This window comes from Mus caroli, unplaced genomic scaffold (assembly GCF_978045245.1).
Source record: "Mus caroli unplaced genomic scaffold, Mus_caroli_1 scaffold_1, whole genome shotgun sequence".
Taxonomy (NCBI): Eukaryota; Metazoa; Chordata; class Mammalia; order Rodentia; family Muridae; genus Mus; species Mus caroli.
Genome location: NW_028227256.1, coordinates 147,074,085 through 147,099,853, shown reverse-complemented (window position 1 = coordinate 147,099,853; position 25,769 = coordinate 147,074,085). Strand labels below are relative to the sequence as shown.

Sequence of the window (25,769 nt, the reverse complement as noted above, 5' to 3'; positions counted from 1 at the left end):
TCCTCTCTGGTTATTCTTTGTGGGGTTGTGGCTTAAACCCAGGACCACAGCCCTTACACAGGCTAGGCAAACACTCTATCATTTAGCCATAGCCATAGACAATTGTTCTAAATATTCTCTTATTGTTAAATATATATACCTTGATTGAAATGATAGATACTATGAGGTATTGATATTTTGTTGTTCCAAATAATAGCAGTGAAATGAAGCATCTATTTTGGACTCCACTGGAGGGTCTGTTAGCATTTGGGATGATAAGATGGTTGCAAAAGGCAAAGTATTTCAACCTTGGGTCCTACTTGTTAGAACATATATTTACTATCACTATTGTAAGCACGCATGTTTACTGTCAATATATTGCTGTAAATTAAGCATCTCTAAAGAAATAATTCTGTCTCAAATAATTAGGTCCAAATCAGTAAAAGATCAGAAGAAATAATGTTGGATTAATTTTATTATTTTTGTACTTTCAGAATTATCACAATTCGGTAGTTATTTATTAATTTATTAATGAAAAAAGAATTCTTGGATAAATTATTTGTGCAGAACAAATGCACTGTATCTTAATGCATGAGAAACATATGAGAATCAAACTAGACGTCTTAGGTGAGACATGTAATTGACTGGTAGGCTAGTGAGCACACAATATCATGCCCAGGGAAACATTGCTTTCACTCACCCTTAGAATGACTTCAGGTTCCTCCTCTCACACAAACCTCTAACATAACACTCAGCTACCCCATGCTGCTTATCCTATGGCAATCTCAGATAACCTTGTCCCATTTGATCTGGTATTTTCTAGCAGTAACTTACTCACACTACCCAACTTAGCAATTTCCACTGGTAAATCAAACCATATAGACTAAAAAAGTCAAATACTAATTATATGTGCCTGCAGAGTCGGTCAATGACTTATGTGCATACTATGGATGTGCAGTTACTTAGAAGTTAACTGGAAATCACAAGGTTCCTTGAGTAGTCCATGTGATCTCATTACCCAGAGACTTTGAGAACCCACATCTGTGCATTTCCATGGGTCCTTTCTCTTCTCTGGAGGGCATGTGTTCTATGCAGTAACAAGAGATTCATGCCTGACTTTCCTGTGGATACCTCTTAACTTCTTTTCATTCATTCATCTTACAATCATTTATTGAAAAAACTATGATGTATCAGCCGTTTTATTTGTACAGTCATATAAGGAATACGATACAGGGAGTTCTCTCAGTTATCTTCTTCTGAGGTAGAGATGGTATTGGATTAGTAATAGTAAGTGGAAGGAGGTGTGTGTGTGTGTGTGTGTGTACATGTATAATAATAAGAAATCACCATTCATTGAGATAAATATCAGTAAGGTCAGTAAGGTGTGTATAGAGTTTAATTAGAGTGCATAAGAAAGGAAGTTTTTCTTGTGAGAGGAGTTACCAGGTCATTTGAACAGTTTGAATAGTGAACATAGTGGTTAATACCTTGACATTTAAAGCTTCCATTAGGTCTTTGTATTCTTTATCATCATTTGTATCATGGAAATTTAGTTGTTTCTTTGTGACTCATCTTATTCATCTATAAAAATAGAGAGAATATCTTACAAGGGAATTATTATGATAACTATACATGTTAAAATATAATATAATGGTCATAAATAAATTGAATTATAACTTGTTATACTTTTTGCATAAAATATAAGCTATATGTCATTTTGATAGTTTAAATATTAATATAATATAGTGTTTTCTATATTAAGTATAAAAATTAAAACATAAAGAGTAAGCATGGTATATGCATGCATATATAGAGTGCTGCCTAGAACAGTGACTGGTACCTATTAAGCACTATATATGAATGTGTTTTGCTTTTGGTATTGTTTGACTTGAGGAAAGGGTAGCTTTTCAGGGGGCAGAGATATAGATTTCAGCATTCCAGACATAAGCAACTGCAGTCTTGAAAGTAAGAAAGCAAGATGAGACCTGTTGAGTTAAAGGTTTACCAGGTCCATGCTGGTGAGTGCTGGAGCAAGGAGCATAGAGGTGGTCAGAAACACCTGAAAGCTCCCCCATCTGGTACTGTAATAAGATTTGTTGAGAGCGTTGTAAGCTTGGATTAGCCTTTCCGAAAACAATTTTTTTATTCCTCAATCTCTGATCCAAGAACTGATTATGTAGGAAGACATTATGGAGAAAAAAAATTTTTTCCTCTCCCTCTGTCATTTGCTATCGTTAAGTTATATAACTTGTGATCTCTGAAGAGATGGTCTACATTCCTGAATTGAGAATAGGTTATATAATCACTTCCCTTAGTGTGTCTTGGAAAATAGTTAGGCTTTTCTTCATTACTTTTCTTTCTAGAGTCCCTTGAAATTTTTATTGAATGTCTGCCTTCCATCTGATGAGCTCGAGTGCTCACTGGGAGAAAGGGAATTGGCTGGTTGAGTGAAGGGTCCGGGGTTTTTTCTCGGATCATGTGGGAGAGCCCCATGGGAGCCTTGCCTTCCTCTTCATTTCCTGAGATAGGATCTGCCCTAGGTGGGTGGCTTTCTGTCTGCAACACTCACAGACATGTAAGAAAGAATGAGTCGCTAGGGAATGCTGGGAGAGCAGAGACTAAAGTAAACCTTCACCATGATTATGACAACATGATATAATAAGAACACTTGGCTTTGGTGAAAAAGCACAGAAATCACAAGCCAAGACATTACTAGTCAAAGCTCTCTCAAACTTTTGGCATTGGGAAGTTAATACTGGCTCAACCCGAGGAGAGTCCATGGCCAGGACACAGCTGGGGAATCAGCAGGAACCTCCAATTGGACTTGGGCTGACTCCCAGGGACAGCTCTGTCCATTTGGCTGTAGAAACAGAACTAGGCATCTGTAATCTTGTTTGTATTGACATTGTTCTCCTTTCAGATGTTTGACTTGTTATTTGCTTTCTCTGAGTCTCACTTTCATCCATAAATGATGGTTTAGAATGCATTATTTCCAAGTTCCTCTCTCCCTTCGTTCCTTTGACTACGTTCTCAAAACGGACCAGCAATTCTTCCCATTTCACAGACGTTCAAAATAAAACCAGCAAGGACATATTACATAATTTTAAAATTCTGACTTTGTCAGTGGAATGATAAGCTTCAATATGAGGAGAATGTGAGGGCTTACTGCATGCCTGAAGCTTACTAAGTATTAGGGAGAGGCAGAGACGACCGTGCTCAAGAACCAAATGATCTGTGTGAAAAGTGGGTAGTCATGTGTACTGTGCCGAGTAATACGTGAGGAACCTGAGTGCTCCCTCTGACTTCTTTAGTGATGAATAAAGAGTAGATGACATGATGGGCAGAATCCTAGTTCCAGAGACTCACATTCTGGTAAGGATGCTAACAGGGCAACAGTGAGCAACTATGTAATCACTCAACAGCAGCTCGTGATAAACACCAGGAAGAAAATTTCACAAAGCAGTGTAACAGTGCTGGGTGTGCCTTAGGGTGTGGTGGCACTTGCCTGTTACAAGCACCCAAGAGAGGCTGAGGCAGGAAGATGAATGTCAGGCCAGTTTGGCCTACATACCCAAATCCTATCTTCCAAAAGGAAAAACAAAAGGGTCTGTAGAGCTGCTTCAGGGTGTAAGGGCACCTGCGACCAAGTCTGACAACTGGGTGTCTCATTTCACCCAGAGTGACGTGGTGGTGAAGTCATGACTTATTCTAAGTTACCCTTGCACCTTCAGTTAAAAGTGCTTGTGGCATGTGTGGGAGACCGCGTTACACACATACATACATGCACATTAAATAACTAGTTGAAATATAAAACAACAACAACAAAGCCACCCCCACCCCCAATAATCTGACGGTCTGACAGATAGCACTTGGTAAACACCTAAAGTTTAGAGTTCATACAGCCAGGGAAGAAGGCCGTCTAATCCGTGCCCTCACCCCCATCCCCAACACCAAATTTTATTATGACGTCTTTCAAACATAAAAGTTCAAATGTTTCTACAGCAAACAAGCACATATCTGTCATCAAGTTCTATAGTTCACATTCTCCTGTTGCATGTGCTTGCTTCGGGTTTCTGCAACTCTCCACTCATCCATCAGCTAACTCCCTTTGATACATTTCTAACCAGATGGCAGATGGCAGCATGCTTTACTGCTAAGCACTTCAGTATTAAGTGCCAATCAGGAATTCTCTAGGATCATTTTGAGTGCCATGTGCCTAGTACAGAAAACGTGTGCATAGAGCTAAGGAAATAAGCCACTCGTTTATTAATTCATTCATTTCACAAGCACTGTTGCCTTCTGTCATTAACCTTCGTCTGTTGTGTTTGTTTGCCACCCATTGCCCATCTTGTCACAAAGAACCACTGAACACTCGGGAATGTGCAGTTACTTCTCAGCCACTGATTTCCACCTTGAGCAAACAAACAAGTGTCCTGGTCTTTCTGCAGCTAATATTCTGTGTAGTAAACCAGATGAAAAGCAAGTTAAACCAGGGAGAAAATGCTCCCTTTAGTAGTACAAACAAATGACATACAAATCAGGGAAGAGGAATAAAGGGATTTACATATGTGTGTGGTGAAGTCTGTAGCAAACATCATCCTAGAAAGTGTGGTTGAGGAAGGAATCTTAAAAGCTGAGAGCAGAAGATATCCCAGGTAGAAAGCCTCTTCCTCTGGTTTCCATGTGTCTTTCTGGGATTCTAGGCTTGGGAATGTGTGGCAGTGTTGATAGGTGGTGGATTGGAGCCTTTAAGATGTGGGGCTTAGTAGGAGGTATGTAATTGTGCGCCTTACCTTTTGAAGGGATTGATGCAGACCATTCTTGGAGGATGAGGAATTGTTAAAAGAACACAACTTGTACTTCCACATGTTTTGGTTCTCTGCCTTTGACATAATCTCTGGAAGTTCAAATTGTTGCCATACCATCCGTCATGAGGCCTTCATGGCGCAACCTGATTTGAACTTTCAGACTTTTAAACTATCTAAGTAATGTAACCCCATGTTGTTGTTTGTTGTTGTTTTATTAATAGCATACATAGCTTCTATGGTTGTAATAACAGAAAACTGACCAATGCAGTCTAGGAGCCCAGATTACCTGGCAAAGTACCTGTGATTCTCATTAGAATTGCCTGAGGAAATGCCTGAGGGAAGCGATCATCTTGGATTGGCACAGCAGATTCAAGAACATGTTTCTAAGGCTAATCACAAGAGGATTAATGAATGGATGAAGAACAGGTACAAAGGCTCAGGACACAGCAGCACTTGGATTTGAGATGCAAAAATTGACATAGGATCTTCCAGTACGAGTAGTGACTCATAGCAGGTTTGTGCCCAGGTTACAGGAAGCTGAGAGCAAGCAAGATTAGACTTTTTCCTAAGAAAGGGTTAGCAAGGTCAAAGTTACCATGTAAAGATACCTGGTGTTGAATGTGTGTCAAAAGGGTGGATGTCCTAAGAGTACAATGTTTCCCTGGAAAGTAACTAGAACAGGAATGGGCATGGAAGGTGATAGACAGAGAGGTGAAAGCCTCTCTGACATCAGCACTAATGTGTAAGAGTTGACTCGAGCAATTTCTTAGTAGGGGTGAGGGCTGGTGAGCTGGAAAATAGGAATTGCTGTTTGAGGTTCTTCCCTAGAGCTGCAGACTTATCTGTTTTAGAGTTGGGTCTCCAGTTTTTGGTGCAACGGGCATTTCTCAAGTCAAGATTAGGTTGTATTGTTGTCAGAGCTTACAGAGCAGCATAGCTTTCTCCTGAGAGAAGCCTAGTGGCCAGTGGAGAGCATCTGGAACGGCCTCTGGGACGGCCTCAGTCTCAGAGCTGGGAGGCTTCTGCTTGTTGGAGTTCATGGCTTGTGACTGATTAGCTTGAGCGATGGTAGACTCGTCATTATTGCCTCATCCCATTATCGAGGAAGGAGAGTTACACCTCGTGCCTACATCGTAGAATTGTGGTGATGGTTAAGGAGGTTGATTAACCTGGGAACGTATTAATATAATACATGGTCCAGCAACCACCAGATAAATGCTAGATATTCTCACTATAATTGTTACTGATCAGATTCAACTGAATATGAAGCACACATGCTTCATGAAAGTGATTTAGCTGGATAATAAACTTATTTGTCTTTATTGACGTAAATGCACTCATTATTTAAACACAAAGAGAGCTGAATTCAGCAGCCATTTGTCTGAAAATGATTCAGACTACTCTAGTCAGCCATTCGTGAGTTTATCAAATACAATCTTTAGGTTATAATTGACAATTTTGGTTCTCAGTTCCAAACCTTTCTAAAGCTGAGACCCTTTAATGCAGTTCTTCATGTTGCCGTGACCCCCAACCATAAAACTATTTCATTGTTACTTCATAACGGTAATTTTGCGACTGTTATGAATTGTAATATGGGACTGGAGAGGTGGCTCAGATATTTAAAGTGCAGGCTGTTCTTCCAAAACTCCTGAGTTCAGATCCCAATAACTTTATGGTGGCTTGTAACCATCTATAATGAATCATAACATAAATATCTGTGTTTTCTGATGATCTTAAGTGACCCCTATAAAGTCCAACCCCCAAAAGGGTCATGACCCGTAGATGGAGAACCACTGGTCTAGATCCTTCAGAAGTTATTTGGATGTGTGTAAACTAGCCCTCTTCAAACAAACCATGAAAATGCTACAGTTTGGAAGCCAGACAGAAAATATATGTTCATTCTTTTTCTGGATAAAGTAAGTTTGTTTTGGCCAATACTGCAGCTTCAGGTTTATACTATGTTTTAATTTTCTGTCTTTATTTAGATGTTAGCATTATTGCTTAAAAATAGCCATATTTCATGCTTCTGTGGCAGTGGTCTAATTTTGGCTGATTGCTTAGTCATGATTCTCACTTAAAATGAGTTCTGTGGAAGAGATAGAGTCAAAACGATGAAACAATGGAAGCTATGAGTGTGAGTTCAGGATGTTAAGTTTCTGTTGGGGTGATTTCATTGAGGAACTATGTCTCGTGTGAAGTCAAAGACTCCACATTAGGTAAGTTCAGGAGATAAGGTAGAGTTTGGAGGAACATCAAGATACTACAGTGACCCCAGGTCATGGTGTTCAGCAGGATTCTGGCTTTACAGTGTATAGAGCACTGATCCATTTACTAGAAGTCATACTTTAAAAGTTGTGAATTCTTTTCTTTCTTTCTTTTTAGTTTCTTTTTATTTTAAATGAACACTGAAGATAGGAACCTGCACTTAGGTATGTTAGGCAAGGATTTCACCAAGGAACTGTAGCCACAGATTTTAAATTTTGCTGTTTTGTTTGACCACCAGTGGGAGTACACTACTATTACTCCCATCCCACTGTACCATCAACAAAGGATCCAACACTTTACAGGGCACTATTTTGCTAATCCAAAGTGAGCTGGTGGGTTAGGTGCATTCAATGCCTTTGAATTATAGTTCCTTTGTCCTAATAGGTTTATCAGCACACAATTTAACATCAGTGACATCATTTCATGAGAAGTATGGGAATCATTGGATAAGATGGTGTGCTGTAGAATTTTATGTCAACTTGACACAAGCTAAAGCCATCTGAGTGGAGGGGACTTCAGTTAAGAAAATGCTTCTATAAAATTTGGTTCTAGGCAAACCTATAGGGTCTTATCTTAATTAGTGATTGATGACAGAGAGTACAGCCCATTGGGGGTGGTACCATCCCTGAGCTGCTGGTCCTGGGTACCATAACAGAGTTGGCTGAGCTGTTACCACTTGGAGCAAGCTGGTAAGCAGTGCTCTTCCATGGCCTCTGCATCAACTCCTGCCTCCAGCTTCCTGTCCTGTTTGAGTTCCTGCCTTGACTTCCCTTAGTGTTGAACCGTTACCTGGAAGTATAAGTTGACATAAACCCTTTCCTTCCTAATTGCTTTTGGTCATGGTGTTTCATTACCCCAAGTAACCCTCAGACAGATGTCAAGGACATCAGACCGTCAACTATGCACAGTATAGTCCAAATGAAGGTCAAACAATTTCTGGCTTTAAGAAAGAATAGATTTTTTTTTATTTTAGACTTCTAGGAATAGGCACTGTGGTGAAGTGACACATCTCATAGAGCAATCTTCACAATATATCATATATCACATCTTCACAATATATCATATATCACATCTTCACAATAGCTAACTTTTAAATGACAGGGTATTTTAGAATGTTCCTTTATTCTTGCTGTTCCTGTTTTAGGCAGTAAGTTCTGTGAAGGAAGTACAAAATAAGCAGCTACAAGCCATAGTATAGCTAGAGTTGTTTGAATACTTTTGTTAGTGTGAAAGATTGAAAACTTGGGATTTGCTTAGCTAGTACTAATGAAAATTGTGAAGTTTAACAGACAAAAGCTAGAGAGACCACAGAGACAAAGTGACTCGTTGACAGTGTTTTAAGGAACCTGGGTTATTGTATGAAACTACTTACTGTCCAGGTCTTCATAATTCTCACTGATGGCTACATTTGTTAAAAAGTTAAGTTGAGGAACTGTAAGGTTATAGAGCACAAAGAGGAACAAGCCACAGGAAAAATCGTGGAGCATCTTCATCTTTTAAATCTTTAAAGATTGCCAAGGGTAGACTCTGGATGGCGGTTTAAGTCTTTAAAGATTGCCGAGGGTAGACTCCGGATGGCAGTTTAAGTCTTTAAAGATTGCCGAGGGTAGACTCCGGATGGTGGTTTAAGTCTTTATAGATTGCCGAGGGTAGTCTCTGGATGGCGGTTGTTGAGTTCTTGAGTAAGAAAAGTTTCTCAATAGGAAACACGAATTTTATGTTAGTCCAGTTTTATATATTAAAAATGCTATTCCTAAGTGTCCCCTTGTGCCAGTGACTCCAATTGCACTGGCAGACTTGCAGTCCCCACTCCCTGTTCAGAATACTCTTTCTTGTCAAGTTCATATTTTGTTCTTCCCAAGAGAGAATTATAGGCATGGTATGGAAATATGACTCTTTCTAAAAGTAACTCTTAACTTTCAAAGTTTCATTTTATTATCTTGCAAGGGTCAGATAAATGCAAGTACACTGAAAACGTCATTGTCGTTCCTTTGAGGGATCAGAATTCAAAATAATGACTTATTGACAGGAAACAGGTATTAAAGTGTGTGCATAGTGTATTATAAGAAATTTGAAGACCTCTTTACTAATAGGAAAATAGTGTTTGACTGCATGGATCTTTTCAGTGTACTACTAGCTTAAAAATATCTCTGGTACCAGACACTGTATTTGCTTTTTTAGTTTCATTCTTTTGACATATTCAAGAGAAGCCATGGCTTAGGCACATTAGAGATTATGTTAAAGTCTGAAATGCTGTTTTAAACAATAGTTTCTCTACTCTGGTTGCCTGTGCTTTCTCTGACTGAACATGTGCCATGGGAGATGTCAAAATTCTTCTCCACCATGGAATGCAAAGAAGAGACTTTTAGTTTCCACATGGGTGCTGCCTGCCTTTTACATCTCTGATTTTGAGAGAAGTTGGAGTTATGATTTGTTCAGAAGGGGCTGATGGTGGGGAGCTGCCTCAGAGATTTGGTCCCCCTTCTTTCTACTGCAGTGTGTGGGAAGAAGCTTCAGTCATTGTCTAAGACCTCACAGGAAGTGCATATTTTTGTAGCTGTTTTAGCTGAATGACATGTTCCAGGTAGAAGATGCAGAGATCATGAATATCAGATTTCATGGCAAGTCTGAACATAGTGCATGGAGCGGGGAGGCAGCTAAACTTCCTTCTGATCCTCTGTCATCTGCTTGGGCAACACAAGGAAGTTAGGGGCTGACCCATGACGAGAGCCTCAGCAACACATCCTGAAATGTTCCAGATGACAGAAACATCCTGTACCTGCTTTTATGCTGCCTTTACCTCAAGATCCTTGTCTTCTATCTAGGATCAGAATATCTTAAAAGGAACATGGATAGAAAGGGTAACACAAATATAGCCCCAAACATGGCATACCAAATTTTAGATTTTTGTTTTATCAAGTCAATGGAACAGTGAGGGACTAGATACCTTCAAGCATTGAGTATTTTAATAACAAAGTGGTGTCAGAAGCTGCCAGTTGAAAATTCAGTTCTTTATTAACTAATCTCATGAGGCACACATTGTGATAGGGCATGAGAGTTTATTTTCTATCCATTTGTACGTGGAGATTTGGCCCTTTGGAGAGAAATACACTCAGCCTAATAATGGCAACTTTCATTATTTCCTAGGAACAAAACAGAATATACAGCCAAGTATGATGGGGGCATGGTTGTAATTCGGAGCACTGTGGCTAAGGAGGAATTACCAGTTCTAGCCCAGCCTAGATTATAGAGGGATACCTTGTCTCAACAAACAATCAGACAAACAAACCCCCAGTACCAGTGGCCACTACAAAACAGAACTTGTGTTACCTATGTCTGATTTATCTTACTAAATATCCCCAGTAAAATTATTCAGTATAAAACCTTTCCCACATCCCCTTTTGGAAAGATTTAAATGGAAATTTCAAAATGTGAAATTAGGCATAATACCCTGGGATGTGGTCAGGCAATACTCCCATTGATAGATGCTGATTATTTTAAAGCCTGTCATTTTGACTAATATTGAATGACAATTCATCTGGGCATGTATAATTTCCTTTGTCCTAGAATATCTGGAATATTTTTATCAGCTAAAAAAGTAATATCTAAATCTTTCATGGATTAAGATTTGTAAAGTTAGGCAGAGGAAATTTTCTGTGGGTCAGACCATCCCAAGGTTTTATCTATTAGTGATTGTATATTTCTCGAAAGAACAAGATTGTCAATGTCCTTCACAGACACATGTGCATTCACCAAGCATTCATTAGGAATGGATTGCCCATCAGTTCCAAATACTACTAGCAGTATTTGAACTAGTAGTAGAAACCTACTGAAGTTCAGTACCTGTGAGACAAAGTTTAATATAGATTTTATTAACTTTTACTTATAAAGTTCATTCTGAGAATCATCTATGAACTCATCTTAAACCTTTAAAAAGCTCCTGCTATTTTGTCTTCTTCCTATACCATGAACTCCAAAGTAATAGAAATTCGATAGTAGCAATTGAGCAGTCATTCCAACCTAAGTTCTTTTGCTAACTGGCATAATAAAAGTAATAATATCATCTTAAAATTATACAACCACTTTCAGGACATTTTCCCATTAGTTCTTGTGACAGTCTCTAGGGATATTATTTAGTTCTGATACCATCAGTACTAATGACAGAGGTCTTGCAATACAGCAGAGATGTACTCTCTGCAAAGGCACCATTTCATAAATTTCGGTTCTGTGGATATTAGTTAATCCCCTTAAGTTAAACAAGATTTGACCAATAAACTTGATATCGTTTGGTTAGCGCTCAAGTGAGCTTGAGAAAATACAACCAGGATTTCCCACATTGCATTGATAGATGTGTCTTGGAGCCTACTAGGTGTCCAGTAGCTAGCTATGAGTATCCCAGTTCCCGACCTGTGGCTTCTTATACACATGCATAACTTCCTCCAAGGCTTTCTTTAGTTTCTTAGCGTGGTGGATGTTGAATCTTCAAACTTAAGCAACTGGCAGACAGTACACTCAACAGGAGTGTACCATTTTTGTGTGTGTGTGTGACTTTTTTATTGATTCTTTGTGAGTTTCACGTCATGCATCGCAGACCTGTTTGTTTCCCTGTCCCTTTGCATCCATCCTTCTCCCTTGCAACCTCCCCCTCAAAAGAAAATATAAAACAGAAAACAAAACAAAGCATAAAATACATCTTGTAATAGAAGATGTGGTGTGTCACAGTGTGTCCCACAGTACACCTCTGTGTCCACACATCTTCACTTGCAAATGTTCATTGTAGTGAGTCATTGGTCTGGTTTGAGGTCTCTGGCTTCTGCCAGATCCTTATCAGGACTCCTCTTGGCTATCCTGTTGTTTCCCTCTGTTATGGAGATCCTGAAGCCTCGGATCATCTGGACCAGACCTTTCACACACACACACTATAACAGTTCACAGATGATGTAGATTTTGGGGTGGTGCAATTCAAAGACCTGGATCTGGGCCTGGGTCTTAGTTGGGTTGTTCAGCCCTCTGACTCTCCCACATCTGCACTTCCAGGTCAAACTCTCCAGCACTATCCTGGTTAACCCATCCAGTGATACTGTTGGCAGGGGCAGAGTCAGCTCTCCCACTGTCATTACCTAGGGCTTGGCTCACCTGCACCTATGCCACCAATGTCACTTTCACTGTGATGGACAGTTGAGTTGTGGTGCCCACTCTCACAAATGCTGCAGCCTTCAAGGAGTTGGGCCAGCTCTCCTGCTGGGACTGGTTCACCCATGCCTTCACCATCAAGGCAAGCTATGCTGTGTTGCCTAGACAGGGAGCAGGGCCCACTCTCCCAAGTGATGCTGCTGGTGAGGGGCGGAGGAGGCTCTCCCACTCTTGTAACCCCAGGGCCAACTCTCCAGCCATTTTGCATATTTTCTGAATAATAATTATAGAACTGAGTACTTTATTTTAATATAGGAAGAAAAGAACAAAGCAGAGCCATTTCTTTCTTTTTTAATAAAATTACCATATTTGACAATTTCTCTCTCTCTCTTTATATATATATATGTATATATATATATACATATATATACACACACACACATATATATATATATAATTTAAAATATTTCTCCCCATTCCCACTCTCATCTCCCTTCCACTCCTGCCACCATCACGTCTTCCTCCTTCATCGTCCTATTTTTACTTTTTGTCTTCTTGTTTGTTTTTATGATGTACTTATTTATTAAGAGTTGCTTGCATGAATGTGGTTAAAAGTTTACTCACTGGAGCATGGGTAACTTACCAGTGGCTATTGAAGAAATTGATTTTCCAACCATTACCTGCTAATAACTCCTCAAGGAGGGGTGGAGCATCATGAGTCCCTCTCCTGTCTGTGATGGAATATTGAGGGGTCCAACCTTGTCTGGACCTCGTACAGGTAACCATGGCCTCTGTGAGTTCCTACATGCAGTGGCCATGACATGTATGGAAGACAGTGTTTCATAGCATGCCTACCTATCCTCTGCCTCTTACATACATTCCAATGCCCTTTCACTGTTGTTTCCTGAGCCTTGCAGTTGGGTAATAGAGATGTTCTACTTTGAAGCTGAACACTCAACATAGTCAGTTAATTTTAGGACTTTTACCAATTATAGGTCTCTGCATTAACTGTTTCTCACTGTAAACCAAAGCTTTTCTGACCAAGACTGGAGAACAGTAATCCATGAATTTAAGCAAATATTTAGAAGGCAGTTTGGCACCATGACCACTTAGTAAAACAGCAGCAATAGATTTCACCCCAGGGCCTGTGACCTCCCCTGCTGCCATGGGCTTTTGAACAGGTTTGCAGTATGAGACATGAATTCCCTTCTGTGGATCAGGTCTCAAATCCAATCAGAAAGCAGTTGATTATCACCGTAACAACCATGCTACTGATCAGGAAAAATACTTGCTAACATAACTTATTGTGTAGAGGTGTATAATACTAACAAAAATGTAGAAATGTATTTATATAGAGAGATCTGCATGGAACTTTCACTTTTCTTTTATTCTTTGTTTTACTTGTCATTTAAAATTTATTTTGATTGCTCTATATCAATCACATCTGTTTTATTAGCTCATCTAAGTAACATGTTCCTTTTATAGGTCACTGAAATGATTCTGGAAATGTCTCTGGAAGTTTGGTAAGTTTATTTATTTAATCAGATGATGAATATTAAGTTATATTACTAGAGAAAATACTTGATGTGTGAAATAATTCCTAAAGTTTTGAATATATAACAGTATCATTATAGTCTCCTTCAGCTATCTACTCATTTAAAATATCCAAATGGCAGAGTTGTGCATTCTTTTCTTCATTTTCCAGTAGTCTGGAAGCAGGGTAGTACTTAGCAGAATAAGAGCTTGTTTTCAAGGGCTCTCCTTCTAGTAACATGTTTATTCCCATGGGTATAATTACAATTTTTAAAGCCTATTTCCTATTGCAGATTAGCCCCTATAAGTGTAATAATTCTTTCCAATGCATTATGCTTGATGTGGTTTTTTAGCAGAGTATAGGTTTTAAGGTATTGTTACTATCAGTATTCAAAAGAAGTATTATGAATACTGGGATTTCAATGTCTTATAGATGCCCCTAGATTTGTGGGTATCTGGAGTTCTGTTATTTAAAGTTCTTTACTTTTCGAAGGAGTCCTCCATTAGACAAGGGAATTTATCAAGATAATATTTCTGAAAAAAAAAATGTTTTCTGGGAGTCAAGCACTTTGTTCTGTTAGTGAGTATTATGATGTTAGCATAGTCAGGGTGCAGAGACAAGGGACGAACACCTGACCATGTAACCTCATGAAGGACTGAACCAAAGACCCACAAACATCCTTCTGTACCGAATCACTTCTGAAAGTCTTTACTCTGCTAATATACAATGTGAGTTGGACACTTTTCCATTGCTGTTATAAACCACCACGACCAAGGCCACTTATAAAAGAAAGACTTGGCTTGGGATTGAAGGTTCCAAAGGGTTAGTGTTCATGGTGGTGGAGTAGAGGTAGCAGGTGGAGGAGATGTAAGCAGCAGTTAAGAGCTCACATCCCCATCTAGAAACAAAATGTAGAGGGCACACTGGGAGTGGCAGGAAAGTGCAAACTCGGTCAATAAGTGACATTCTTTTCTTAGCATCACCATACCTCCTAATTTTCTCCAAACAGACACTTGGGCAGCAAATTATCATAAGTGCCCAAGACTTATGAGGGACATCTCACCCAAACCATTACAAGATGTATTGGGGACTCTTTTATTTTACCTAAATATCACTGGTTTTTTTTTTTGAGAAAGCATTTTTAATTTGTTCACATCTGAATACATATTATTAATATTTTATTTTCTCTATTTTGAGTTCAGTGTTAGATCATTGTTTGCTATAGGACACACACTGATTCAAGATAATAATCAGATTGTGTTCTTGTTTAAGTTGCTTCCTGGGAAATGGCTTGAGGGAAGCAGTTGACGTGTATTAATGCTCCTTTGGGGAACTTAAGAGGGTGGATGCTATAAAACAAGGCTCCTGGGAACACTGGCTTATTGACTTTTCTGTTTTCCACCATAGTTCATGCCCAGACCTACGGTTCAGCATGGCACTGTGTGATCAGGAGAAAACTTTCAGACAGCAGAGGAAAGAGAACATAAAGGAGAACATGAAGAAACTTTTGGGTCCAAAAAAGAGTGAGGGGCTTTATTCCACACGTGATGTGAGTCCAGAAATTTTAAACGTTATTACAGTCTACCGATAACATTCTAGTATTTTCTTCAAATATATCCCTTAATGTGGACATTTTTTCTTCAGCTTTTGGAGTGGAACAGTGGTTCAAGAAAAAGCTTTGAGGAAGGTCCAACTGAATATTGATCATATTTGGTAATAGTTAACAGCTATAGTAATCATTTTATAAGTGTTAGTTCCAGAGAAAAGCTGAAAGGAAAACACAGAAAATTCCCTTCATGTTCCATTCACACATCTGTATAACCACCCAGGCTTAGAATTCTCTAGTGAAACCGAACCAAAATCGTGGGGTTTAGGAGAGAGAGAGAGAGAGAGAGAGAGAGAGAGAGAGAGAGAGAGAGAGAGAGAGAGAGAGTTAGTTTAATATGGAAATTGGCTCCTGTATATTATGAGCAATATGAAGTCCTGTGATATGCTGTCTGCAAGGCAGAATCCCAGAGAATACAGGAATATAATTTAATCTGAGTCCAAAGTATTTGATGCTATAACTATAAAGGCCTAAAAATTAGGATGGCTGGGGTAGTGCGATAGTGCTGTTGATATCATGCCTCAGAGACTCAAGGCCTGAGAAGCCATCGGACTAGGAATCCAAGGACAAGAGGAGATGGATGCATATTTTGCCATGACTCTTCACAAAAAGGACAGAAGTTATTCTTTATATAGTCTACTGATTTAACACTAGACTTCTTGGAAACCACCCCTATAAATGAATGCAGAAATACTGTCTTCTTAGCCTGCTGTCTGAGTATTCCTTGACCCAGTGCAGTTAACACAAAACTTACCATTGCATTTTTTAACTGTTAATCTTCTACATCAGAATGGTAAACTTGTTAACATCAACAAACCTGCAGCTGATGCAGAATGGCTCAAAGTCCACAGTTTACGTAAGGGTTTGTAATGAATGTACATTTTATGGATTTTGACAAATGTGTAATGGCCCATGTCTACAGACTCAGGGGAGATAGTTTTGTTATCTTGAATAGCCATTGTCTTCTACCTACATGGTTCTTCCTTTTACATCACCTCTGACATCCACTAGTCTTTCTTCTGGCTATCAGATAATATGAAATCTTTTCAGAGTTGATTATTTTATACAATAATAAAGTAAATTTCAGTTTATTCCACATTTTCTCATGTTTTTTTTTCTTTTTTCTTTTCTTTTTTCTTTCTTTTTTTTTTTTTTTTTTATTTTAGCTTCTTTCCTCTTCTTAGAATTGAGCAACCTCCACTGTGTGGATGTAAAACAGTTTGTATTCTCTAATGCAGGTTTAAGCCTTTTCCCCTTTATTTTTATTCATGTGTTTTGTTTGGGTGTCTTGTCTGCAAGTGTGTCTGCTCACTGCACTTATGTAGCTCCTATGGAGATAATTAGAGGGCTTCGGGTCCCCTGGGACTTGAGAGAGTTGTTAGTGGCCATATGGATTCTGGGAATTGAAACCAGGTCCTATGGAAGAGCAGCCAGTGTTTTTTAACTGCTGAGCTATTTCTCCAGTCCCCAATATAGTTTGTTTGTTTGTTTGTTTGTTTGCTTTTTAAATAAGGCATGCAAGTACTAATCCTTTTAGAAAAAAAATTACCAAAAGATGAACACAGAAATAAGGTTTGCTTAACTAGTTTTCTAACATTCTGTAGCTGAATTGAGTTCTTATCAAAAGAAGAGATTAAAAAAATGTAAGGTTCTATGCCTCAGTATAGGGGAATTCCAGTGTCAGGAAGCAGGAGTGGGAGTAGGGGGAGAGGCAGACGGAAGAGGGGACTTTCAGAGGGGAAACTAGGAAAGGGGATAACACTTGAAATGTAAATAAAGAAAATATCTAATAAAAAATAAAAACATAAAATCAAAAAATATTTATATTTCCTAGCAAAGAGCTTCAAAAATTAACAAAGTAGTCAAAAAATGAGTTCTACCTATCAAGAGCTCAGAATAAAAGAACTGAAGACAGTTATTAACAGTACAATATTTGAATTTACTTTAACTTTTTTTGCTTAAATTACAGTGAATATTCAGTAATATATTATGTAAACCTTTTATCATTCACTTGCCTGTTTGTCTGTATATGTATGTATGTAGTATGTATGTATGTATGTATCATCCTCATCATCTACTTAATATCCCCTGTATCCCTCTTTTCCTCTCTACTTCTATTTCTCTATTTTTATCAATAAAATCTATAAAGATAAATTACTGCAATAAAATTTCTTGTTAGTGGTAGATCAGAAATTCTTGGTTTATTTCCATTAGCTTTTTCTTTTAACTGAATATTTTAACTAACATAATTTTGTTCATTAAATTCATGAATATGTACCCTTCCTCTCTCTGTCACACACACACACACACACACACACACACACACACACACACACACACACACACACACACCAGAATTTCAATATAAATGAGAATTAATAACTGAGTAAGGTCACCCACGTGGCATGAGATGGGAAATTTCCAGCTATGTTTTCAGGGAGCCCTGAGGTGAGAAGCCAGCTGCTGATGTTGGAATGGCTTTGATTTCCGTGGAACCAACTTATCAGTAAGATAAGGTACTGCCACTTAGGGATTTCATGAAAGGGAGAAGTGAAGCCTCCATTTAAATTTCTATTTTAAAAAAATGCAGAGAACGAGTTTTCTTTAATTGTGCAACATCTTTTTCAGTCTGACAGATCTCTTGAAGAATTTATGAAAGCTTGTTGTGTTTGGCTACTAGTATTTGGAGAAACCACTTTTTTTTAAGCATATAGTTTGTTTTGTTTCTCTATTTGTTTTTAATGTAGGTAAGAAGGCTTTCACCAGCAGTTCTTCAACTGCCTTTTGTTTCTGTCTTTGCTGTTGTTAGACCATTAGCACCTAGAAATTATATTTCAAGTTGTTCTGGTTTCTGTCATATGTCACTGACTGAAGACACCTGTGCTAGCTCCTGGAGATATGGGTGGCAAGGATGGTTTCCTTACTCGGTGACTTTAAAGCCTTTTTTGACAGATATCTAAGCAAATGAAACAAATGATGCTCTAAGGGAAGCCATGTGCAGGGATGCTGGAGTGGGTGGGAAGATGGGAGAATACTGGCCAGGCCATGTGGAAGGAAGGAGCCTGCTGGGATGAAATGGAGGTTCTCTGCATTCATGGTTGTCTCCATCCCTCAGAAGAGCCTGGCTCTCAGGAAGGCCCAGATCCCAGGCTCTCAGCCTAGCTGCTGTTCAGTTATTTGCAACCATTTTATTTTTCACTTCAACTCTCTTTTTACTCCATTCACAGAGAATAACTTGGCTCCTCATCAAAGACAAGTAAAAGTTGAGAGCTAAGAGTTCAATAAATCTTTCTCTTCTAGTTTTTGGCCATAAGATTGACAGGTACCATCTGTACCTTTCCTTTCTAGTTTCTCTTCTACTTTAACTAGGGAATTTCCTTTTCTTTCAAATGCAAAACCACATCAGATCACAAGCTTTTCATAGGAACCAGGATGTGTTAATTATGCAGCCCTTCCCAGGCCCCTCCACATGGCATCTATGTTGTCAGCTTCCACTTGGGTATGGATATTTTATACAAAAGGGTCTGCATGCTCTTTGCAGCCCACTTTGTACCTTTTCATGCTTGAGGCATCCCTCTTCACTGCTCTATTGCATCAGTTCCCTAACAGATGCTGAAAGTGTCTTATTTGGCCTTTCCTAACCACACAGCTGCTGATGTCCTCCTGACATTTGAAGCACTGCCCCTACACTTTGCAACATCTAAGTCATCATGGGTCTTGATTTTCTTATCCAATCTCCTTGTTCTCATCTTTGGTTTCATCACCAGTGTGCCTCTCAGGATCCCCAACTTCATGTTCCTAATACTGAAAACACCATCACTATTCTCTATAACTCCTCCTTCCAAAAAATAAATGTGATTGCATTATACTCTGTTTTTGTACTAGAAGGTATACTGTTTGTTTGTTTTTTCTGAGTCTATCATGCTTGTACCTAAAAGTACTTGTACAGATATTCATTTGATATCTGCTTTCTCCATTAGCATATAAGCTTGAAGAGGGCTGTGTACTGTCTGTGATGTCTACCTGTGTGTTTCTGGTACCTAGCATAGCTCCTAAAATACGTTACTTAGAAAATATTTTATGTGACTTAGGAAGTACGATTGGGTAGGAGTTGACAGCATTGCATTAATGGAGAGGTAAAGTAGAAAAAATGGAGGAAGAGGGGGACAGAAAGGAATACCACGCTTCCAAAACAGAGGAACACCACTATCTGGATGATAGTGAAGAGACGAAGGTTTAGATGAGAGGATTAGATTCTTAAAGCAGACACATCTGTGGGCCATATGAGTCTGGATGTCCAGTGGTCATTTTTTCTTGGGGTTTCAAAAGAGTAGTTGCTGCTGCGACCCCTGATCCAGCATTTCCTAATGGGAAAAAAGAAACATATTAAATCTTCCTAGAAAAATCAAATTTGGCTTCATATTTGTAAATGTGGCAGTATACTAAGTTGGTTGTTTTGTTTGTTTGTTTGTTTGTTTGCAGTAAATGGATAGTTAGGTAGTCCCTTTTCTCAAAAATAGTATTCAAAATGTAAATTTCATTTATTTGAAGATGGCTCCTAGAATTCTGGTTTGGCGTTTGTCTATCCCTTTCTCTCTTGTCAGAAATCATCAGCTTAGACATAATCCACACCTCAGACTATGTGATCAATAGTGTCATTTCCATAAAAACAAGATTTCTCTATTATCATATTCATCTTTGTGTCTTTTAATCTGTCGTTCTCCTGCTCTCTATAAAGATCTTCAAGTTCTCATCAGTATTTCATAGTTGCACTCTAGGTATGGGACTGTAGGTTGTTGTCCTCAAGAACTGTCTTAAGAAAACCCTAAAGTCAGGAATGTCCCATCCTGCTCTTGCTTTTCAAAAGGAGACGGTATTCAGTGCAGGACCTGATGAGTTTAAATCTTGAGTGAACTTAGGCACACACTGTGTTGCTTGTGCTTCAGCCATAAAGTGAAGATGATATCTCTCATAGAGTCAAGGCAATGGACATCAATGCTTAGGATGTATCTAGCAAAATGTGCAGAGCACACAGTGAAAGACCCACAACGTGAGGACTCCCTCACGTTCTGACTCAGGAGAGGCGACACCCCAAAATCACCCACAAGAAACGATCTTGCTGCAACTGCAAGAGGATTTTTATTCGAGAGCGTTCTCGGGCCCATGGTCATACACCACGCAGGGGTAGAGGACCATGGCGCCCCGAGTAGCTGAGTAAGGGGGTATTTAAAGGAAGAAACCACAATTCATGGAGGTGGGGAGGGTGTTGTTGGAAAATACCAAAAATACCAGTTAAGAGTCACAAGGAAGTATAAAGTCACAAGTGTCAGGTTATCTCTCAAGACAGTTTCTAAGAGCCCCTAACAATCTAAGAGCCCCTTAAAGATAGCACATTTGCATTGCAGGTTCCAGTAATGGTCAGGGTGCCATTCTTTGAATTGAACCCAGGAAGAGGGTAGGTGGAGGAATGTCGCTATCTGTTTTATGACCAGTACCTGGAGTACCTGGAGCACTAAGCCACAAAGGCTACACTCCCAAGCCTGGGCCCAAAAGCCTTGAATTTTGTTTTTACTTTGCTATACTTTTTTAATACTTCTTCATTCCCCACTTCTTCTTGTTAGTAGTTCTAATCTTAGAACTAGACACTATCTTTTCCCTGACATAGTTGATCCTTTAGGGCATGGTACTGTTGTCTCAAAACTAAAAGCCACACTGCATTAATTCTTGTTTTAATAAAGGTGACTTGCCTATTTAACACACAAGGTCCTATAATGAAAAGCAGAAGCAAAATCAAAAGGGGTCCCATAAAGGTAGAAAGTAGGGTGGTCAAGAGTACAAGATAAGGGCCTTTCCACCCGAGTCTCAAGGTTTTCTGCGTGGAGACGTCTAGCAGGTCTTCTGGAGCAGGCCTTCTGGAGCTGCTTTTTCACTCGCTGTCTCACTCACTGGAGCACCTTGAGCCTAGAGAACAAAGGCTGGGAAAGCAGCATGTCAGCACTATGTACAGAGGCTATTTTTACCAGTGGAGGGGGCCCCCTATAGAGTAATTTATACAGGGGTCAGTCTAAACTGTCCAGGGGTGTTTCTATCCCTGAAGAGCAAAGGGTAGGAGAGGAGAGCTATCCAATCATTAGCGCCAGTCTCCGCTGTCAATTTGGTAAGGGTCTCTTAATGGTTTTATTTATTCTCTCTACCTGTCCTGAGCTTTGGGCCTGCATGCACAATGTAACTTCTAACCGATCTCTAATATCTTGGCCAGTCCCTGATTTACCTGGGCAACAAAGGCAGGTCCATTACCTTGGGAAGATTTCTTTTAGAAATTCTACCTCATCATAGCACAGGCCTTGCAGCTTTTGGCTATTTCTTCTGCCAAGTCAAAGAGTCCTATAACATAGTAGTGAAAGGACCTAACCACACCTTTGAATTTCTTGGCCCCCAGGCCAAGTCAAATACTGTCCATAACTTGATAGTGCTCAGGGGTGTATCTAAAGCTGGTCTCTCTGATGTCATAATAATCTTTAGGCTCCTTGACTGCCAGGATCATTGCTCCTTGAGTCACCTGTTTGGCAGTTAGATCTGCTATCTGATTTTCTTTAGCCACAGCATCTTAGGTCTTTCTCTGCAGATGTCAACAGCCCTCTCTGTCTGTATATTGCTCCGTACAGTGGCAAAAGCATACCTGCTGTCAGTGTAGACTTTTCTTTTGCCATTCATAGAGCTTGTCTCAAAGTCACAAGTTCAGCTTTCTGGGCCGACGTCCCTTCAAGGAGGCTGCTGGCCTAGATCACTTGCTTTCTGTCCACCACCGTACTGCTGTCCCCGCCTTCTGCTTACCTTTAACCTCAAGGCTACTGTCATCAGTGTACCAGCTCGAACCCTCAGGCCAAGGCTGATCTGATCCTTCAGATCATTTCAAGTACCAGTTTCTCAGCACAGTGATGAGTAGGTGCAGTCTCACGCAGTGGGACAGCAGGTGGAATGAAGCGAAGGTCACTCGTACAGTCAACAAAAAGTTCTGATGTGTCACAGGAGCGTTGGTAGTCATCCATCAGTCAGGGGGCTTTTGGATAATGTTTTCAAGAGCGTGGGATGCCATTACAGCTAGTTGCTGTCCCAGAGTGAGCTTATCAACATCCTTGACAAGCAGATTATGGCAGCAATAGCTTTCAGGCAAGAAAATCACCCGCTGGCAACAGGGTGTAACTTGGATAGGTAAGCCACTGGCCTTTTTCAAAGTCCCAAAGTCTGAGAAAGGACTCCTCTGGTGACCCCTGATCTCTCTTCCACATAAAGAGTGAAAGGCTTGGTTAGGTCAGACAAAGGCTGGCCATCAGTAGGGCCTGTTTTATTTCTCTAAAGGCTTTCAGGTGATCTGGGATCCACACAAACACTTCCCCTTCCTTGGTTAGGAGGTACAATGGGAAGCTAAGGTCGCCAACCCAGGTGTCTAGAGTCTGTAGAAGCCAGCAAGTACCCAAGAATTTTCTTACTTGCCTTGGCATAGTTAGCCACTACTTCCCGTCTCGAAGGGTATCTCAAATAAGTAACTTCAGTCTGACACAGCTGAGCCTTTTTAGCTGAGGCTCGGTCTTCAGTTGCCCAGGTTTCCTGTCTAGATCCTGTCTTTTTCTTTCTCTCCTATCACTGCAGCCAAGATTCTAGTCAAAATTCTCTCTTGTCTAAGATCCCTCCTGTTTTCTCTTTCTTCTGCCTCCCGCCTCTCTCTCTCTCACACACACTTTCTCTGCCTCTTTCACTAGATCACATAACTGTCTCTCTCTTGTAATACACCTTCTAGTCTCTGAATTTTCTTCCTAGGTAAGATCAAAGGGAGTGAACCGCCTGAAGGCTTCCATAAGCCTTTCAAGGAACATTGAGGGAGGTTCGATCGGCCCCTGCATTACCTCTTACCTTAGCCAAATTAGTGGGCCTGTCTCGAGGCACCTTGGAGACCAGAGCCTGGCATTAGATTTTCAAGCTCTCCTTACCTTCAGCCATGTTGCAGTCGCAACTGGGGCGAGTCAAAGGGAATCCGATGTCCATCTCATTTTGTAGCTGTGTAGACCGCCCGTTGGCTCCCGGGCTATTTTTCTAGCCTCTAACAGAATTTTCTCTCGCTCTTCGGTTGTTAAGAGCATCTACAACAGCTGTTGACAATCATCTCAAGTAGGCTGATGAGAGAACATAAGGAACTCTACAAACCCTGTGAGGCATTGGGGAGCCTGAGAAAGGGGGTGGTTAGTTCTCCAGTTATATAGATCAGCCGATGAAAAAGGCCAATATTGCAAGGGGACAAGTTCATTGGGTCCTGGTGGGGGGCCACCAACATAGATGCGGAGGGGTAAGGCAATGGTGGAATCGGGCCCATATCCCCCCTATGGACTACAACCTCTCTGACTCCGTGTTCCCGCTGCGGGCCCTAGTCCTTACTTCAGTCCAGTGATAAAGAGTCAAAGTCAAAGGAGTTGTCACTGTCTGTCCCATCTCGAGCTCGACAATACACACCACACAAGCAGACACAAACATAAAAGAAAAAAGGAACCAAAACTTCGTGTCAACCAGAGACACCAAAAAGAGTCAGCCGGCCTAGAGTTAGGACGCTGACACATATTGTCAAGGAGAAAAACTATCTCTTGACTACCGCAGGGGTCCACCAGGCGTCCCTGGTCCTCCCCCTGTCCTCCCAGGACGTCTCCCAGGGTGAACGGATGGTGGGCACCTGGATACGTCTACCCTTACCCACCCCACTCTCCTTCCTGGAGCACAGTCTCACTACTGAGCGTCCGCAAAACCGAAACTGCGATCGCACCGAACAGAACACAGAATCAACACAGAGACTACACAGAGAATCTTACCTCCAAGTGGGGTCTAGGACCCCTGGGTGGTCTCGCAAAGAAACATAGGACAAGACACAAACAACCCAACACAACAAGCACACGTTCCAATGTTTGTTTCAGAAAACAGACACTCAAAACAGAGACACCGGCCGGCACACACACAAGAGGGGATCCCCATACCTCCAAGTCGGTTCTTGGGTGTTGAGGGGTGGTCGCGTTTTCCAGCCAACGCACCAAATGAAAGACCCACAATGTGAGGACTCCCTCACGTTCTGACTCAGGAGAGGCGACACCCCAAAATCACCCACAAGAAACGATCTTGCTGCAACTGCAAGAGGATTTTTATTCGAGAGCGTTCTCGGGCCCATGGTCATACACCACGCAGGGGTAGAGGACCATGGCGCCCCGAGTAGTTGAGTAAGGGGGTATTTAAAGGAAGAAACCACAATTCATGGAGGTGGGGAGGGTGTTGTTGGAAAATACCAAAAATACCAGTTAAGAGTCACAAGGAAGTATAAAGTCACAAGTGTCAGGTTATCTCTCAAGACAGTTTCTAAGAGCCCCTAACAATCTAAGAGCCCCTAAAGATAGCACATTTGCATTGCAGGTTCCAGTAATGGTCAGGGTGCCATTCTTTGAATTGAACCCAGGAAGAGGGTAGGTGGAGGAATGTCGCTATCTGTTTTATGACCAGTACCTGGAGCACTAAGCCACAAAGGCTACACTCCCAAGCCTGGGCCCAAAAGCCTCGAATTTTGTTTTTACTTTGCTATACTTTTTTAATACTTCTTCAACAGTAGTTATGCAATAAAATGGTTCATCATAAACACTTTTGGGGGTTGTTGATTGCATAGTACCCTGTAACAATAATTGTTAAATGTACTATTCTCAGTTGCCTGCCTGGAAAGTGAGCTAGTCAAATTGTTAAGATTTCTAATAGTCTATAAATACTCAGCTTTAAGACAACCACAACCACAACAACAACAAGCTGCTATTTTGCATGCCCGATGTGTCCACTTGAAGTAAAGTTTTTAAACCATCACATTCTCTTTCATTATTGTAGCTGTCAAATTTAAATCTGATAAGCAAGCTTGCTATTGGAATAATGTCTCTAATTTGAGTAACTGTTCCCCTGGTGAAGGGCTAAAGTGAGTGCCTATGAGTAAGACCTCTAAGGGTTTTGTTGAGGGAGGTTTGCTGTGTTAGGATTGTTCAGAGTCCATTATTTTAAGACTGATTTTGATTAGATGAAAATTTCAGATTAATTTGTGTGATGAAAATTAATCAGATGAAAACTCAGGTCTTTTGTGTGAAGACAAATGTTACTGTGTAGTCTCTTTGTTCCTGAACGTTGATTGGGGTCTACAATGTGGATTTGGAAGGGTGGAGAAATGAGAGAAGATCCACCCTTCATCAGAGAGTTACAACAAACATGCTTTTCCTTAACAGTTATGTCATAGGATACTATGCAGTTAACAACAACCCCCAACAGTGTCTATGAAGAACTGTTTCATTGCATAACTACTGTCTCAGCCATTTGTGTTCATTTCCTTGACCCTATGAGAGACATCATCTCCATTTTATGGCTGAAGCACAACCAACACAGT

General features: G+C 40.3%; 1 protein-coding gene across 2 annotated transcripts in view; it reads left to right on the top strand.

Annotated features, from left to right (window-relative positions):
- The window catches only part of Pla2g4a (phospholipase A2 group IVA), a 134,516-nt gene that overhangs the window by 56,384 nt on the left and 52,363 nt on the right, over positions 1 to 25,769 (top strand). For both annotated transcript variants that reach the window (XM_021162091.3, XM_085841764.1), the window contains 2 exons: positions 13,671 to 13,708; positions 15,127 to 15,268. In XM_021162091.3, the coding sequence (XP_021017750.1) occupies positions 13,671 to 13,708; positions 15,127 to 15,268 (180 nt within the window). The remainder of the gene's footprint in view (positions 1 to 13,670; positions 13,709 to 15,126; positions 15,269 to 25,769) is intronic.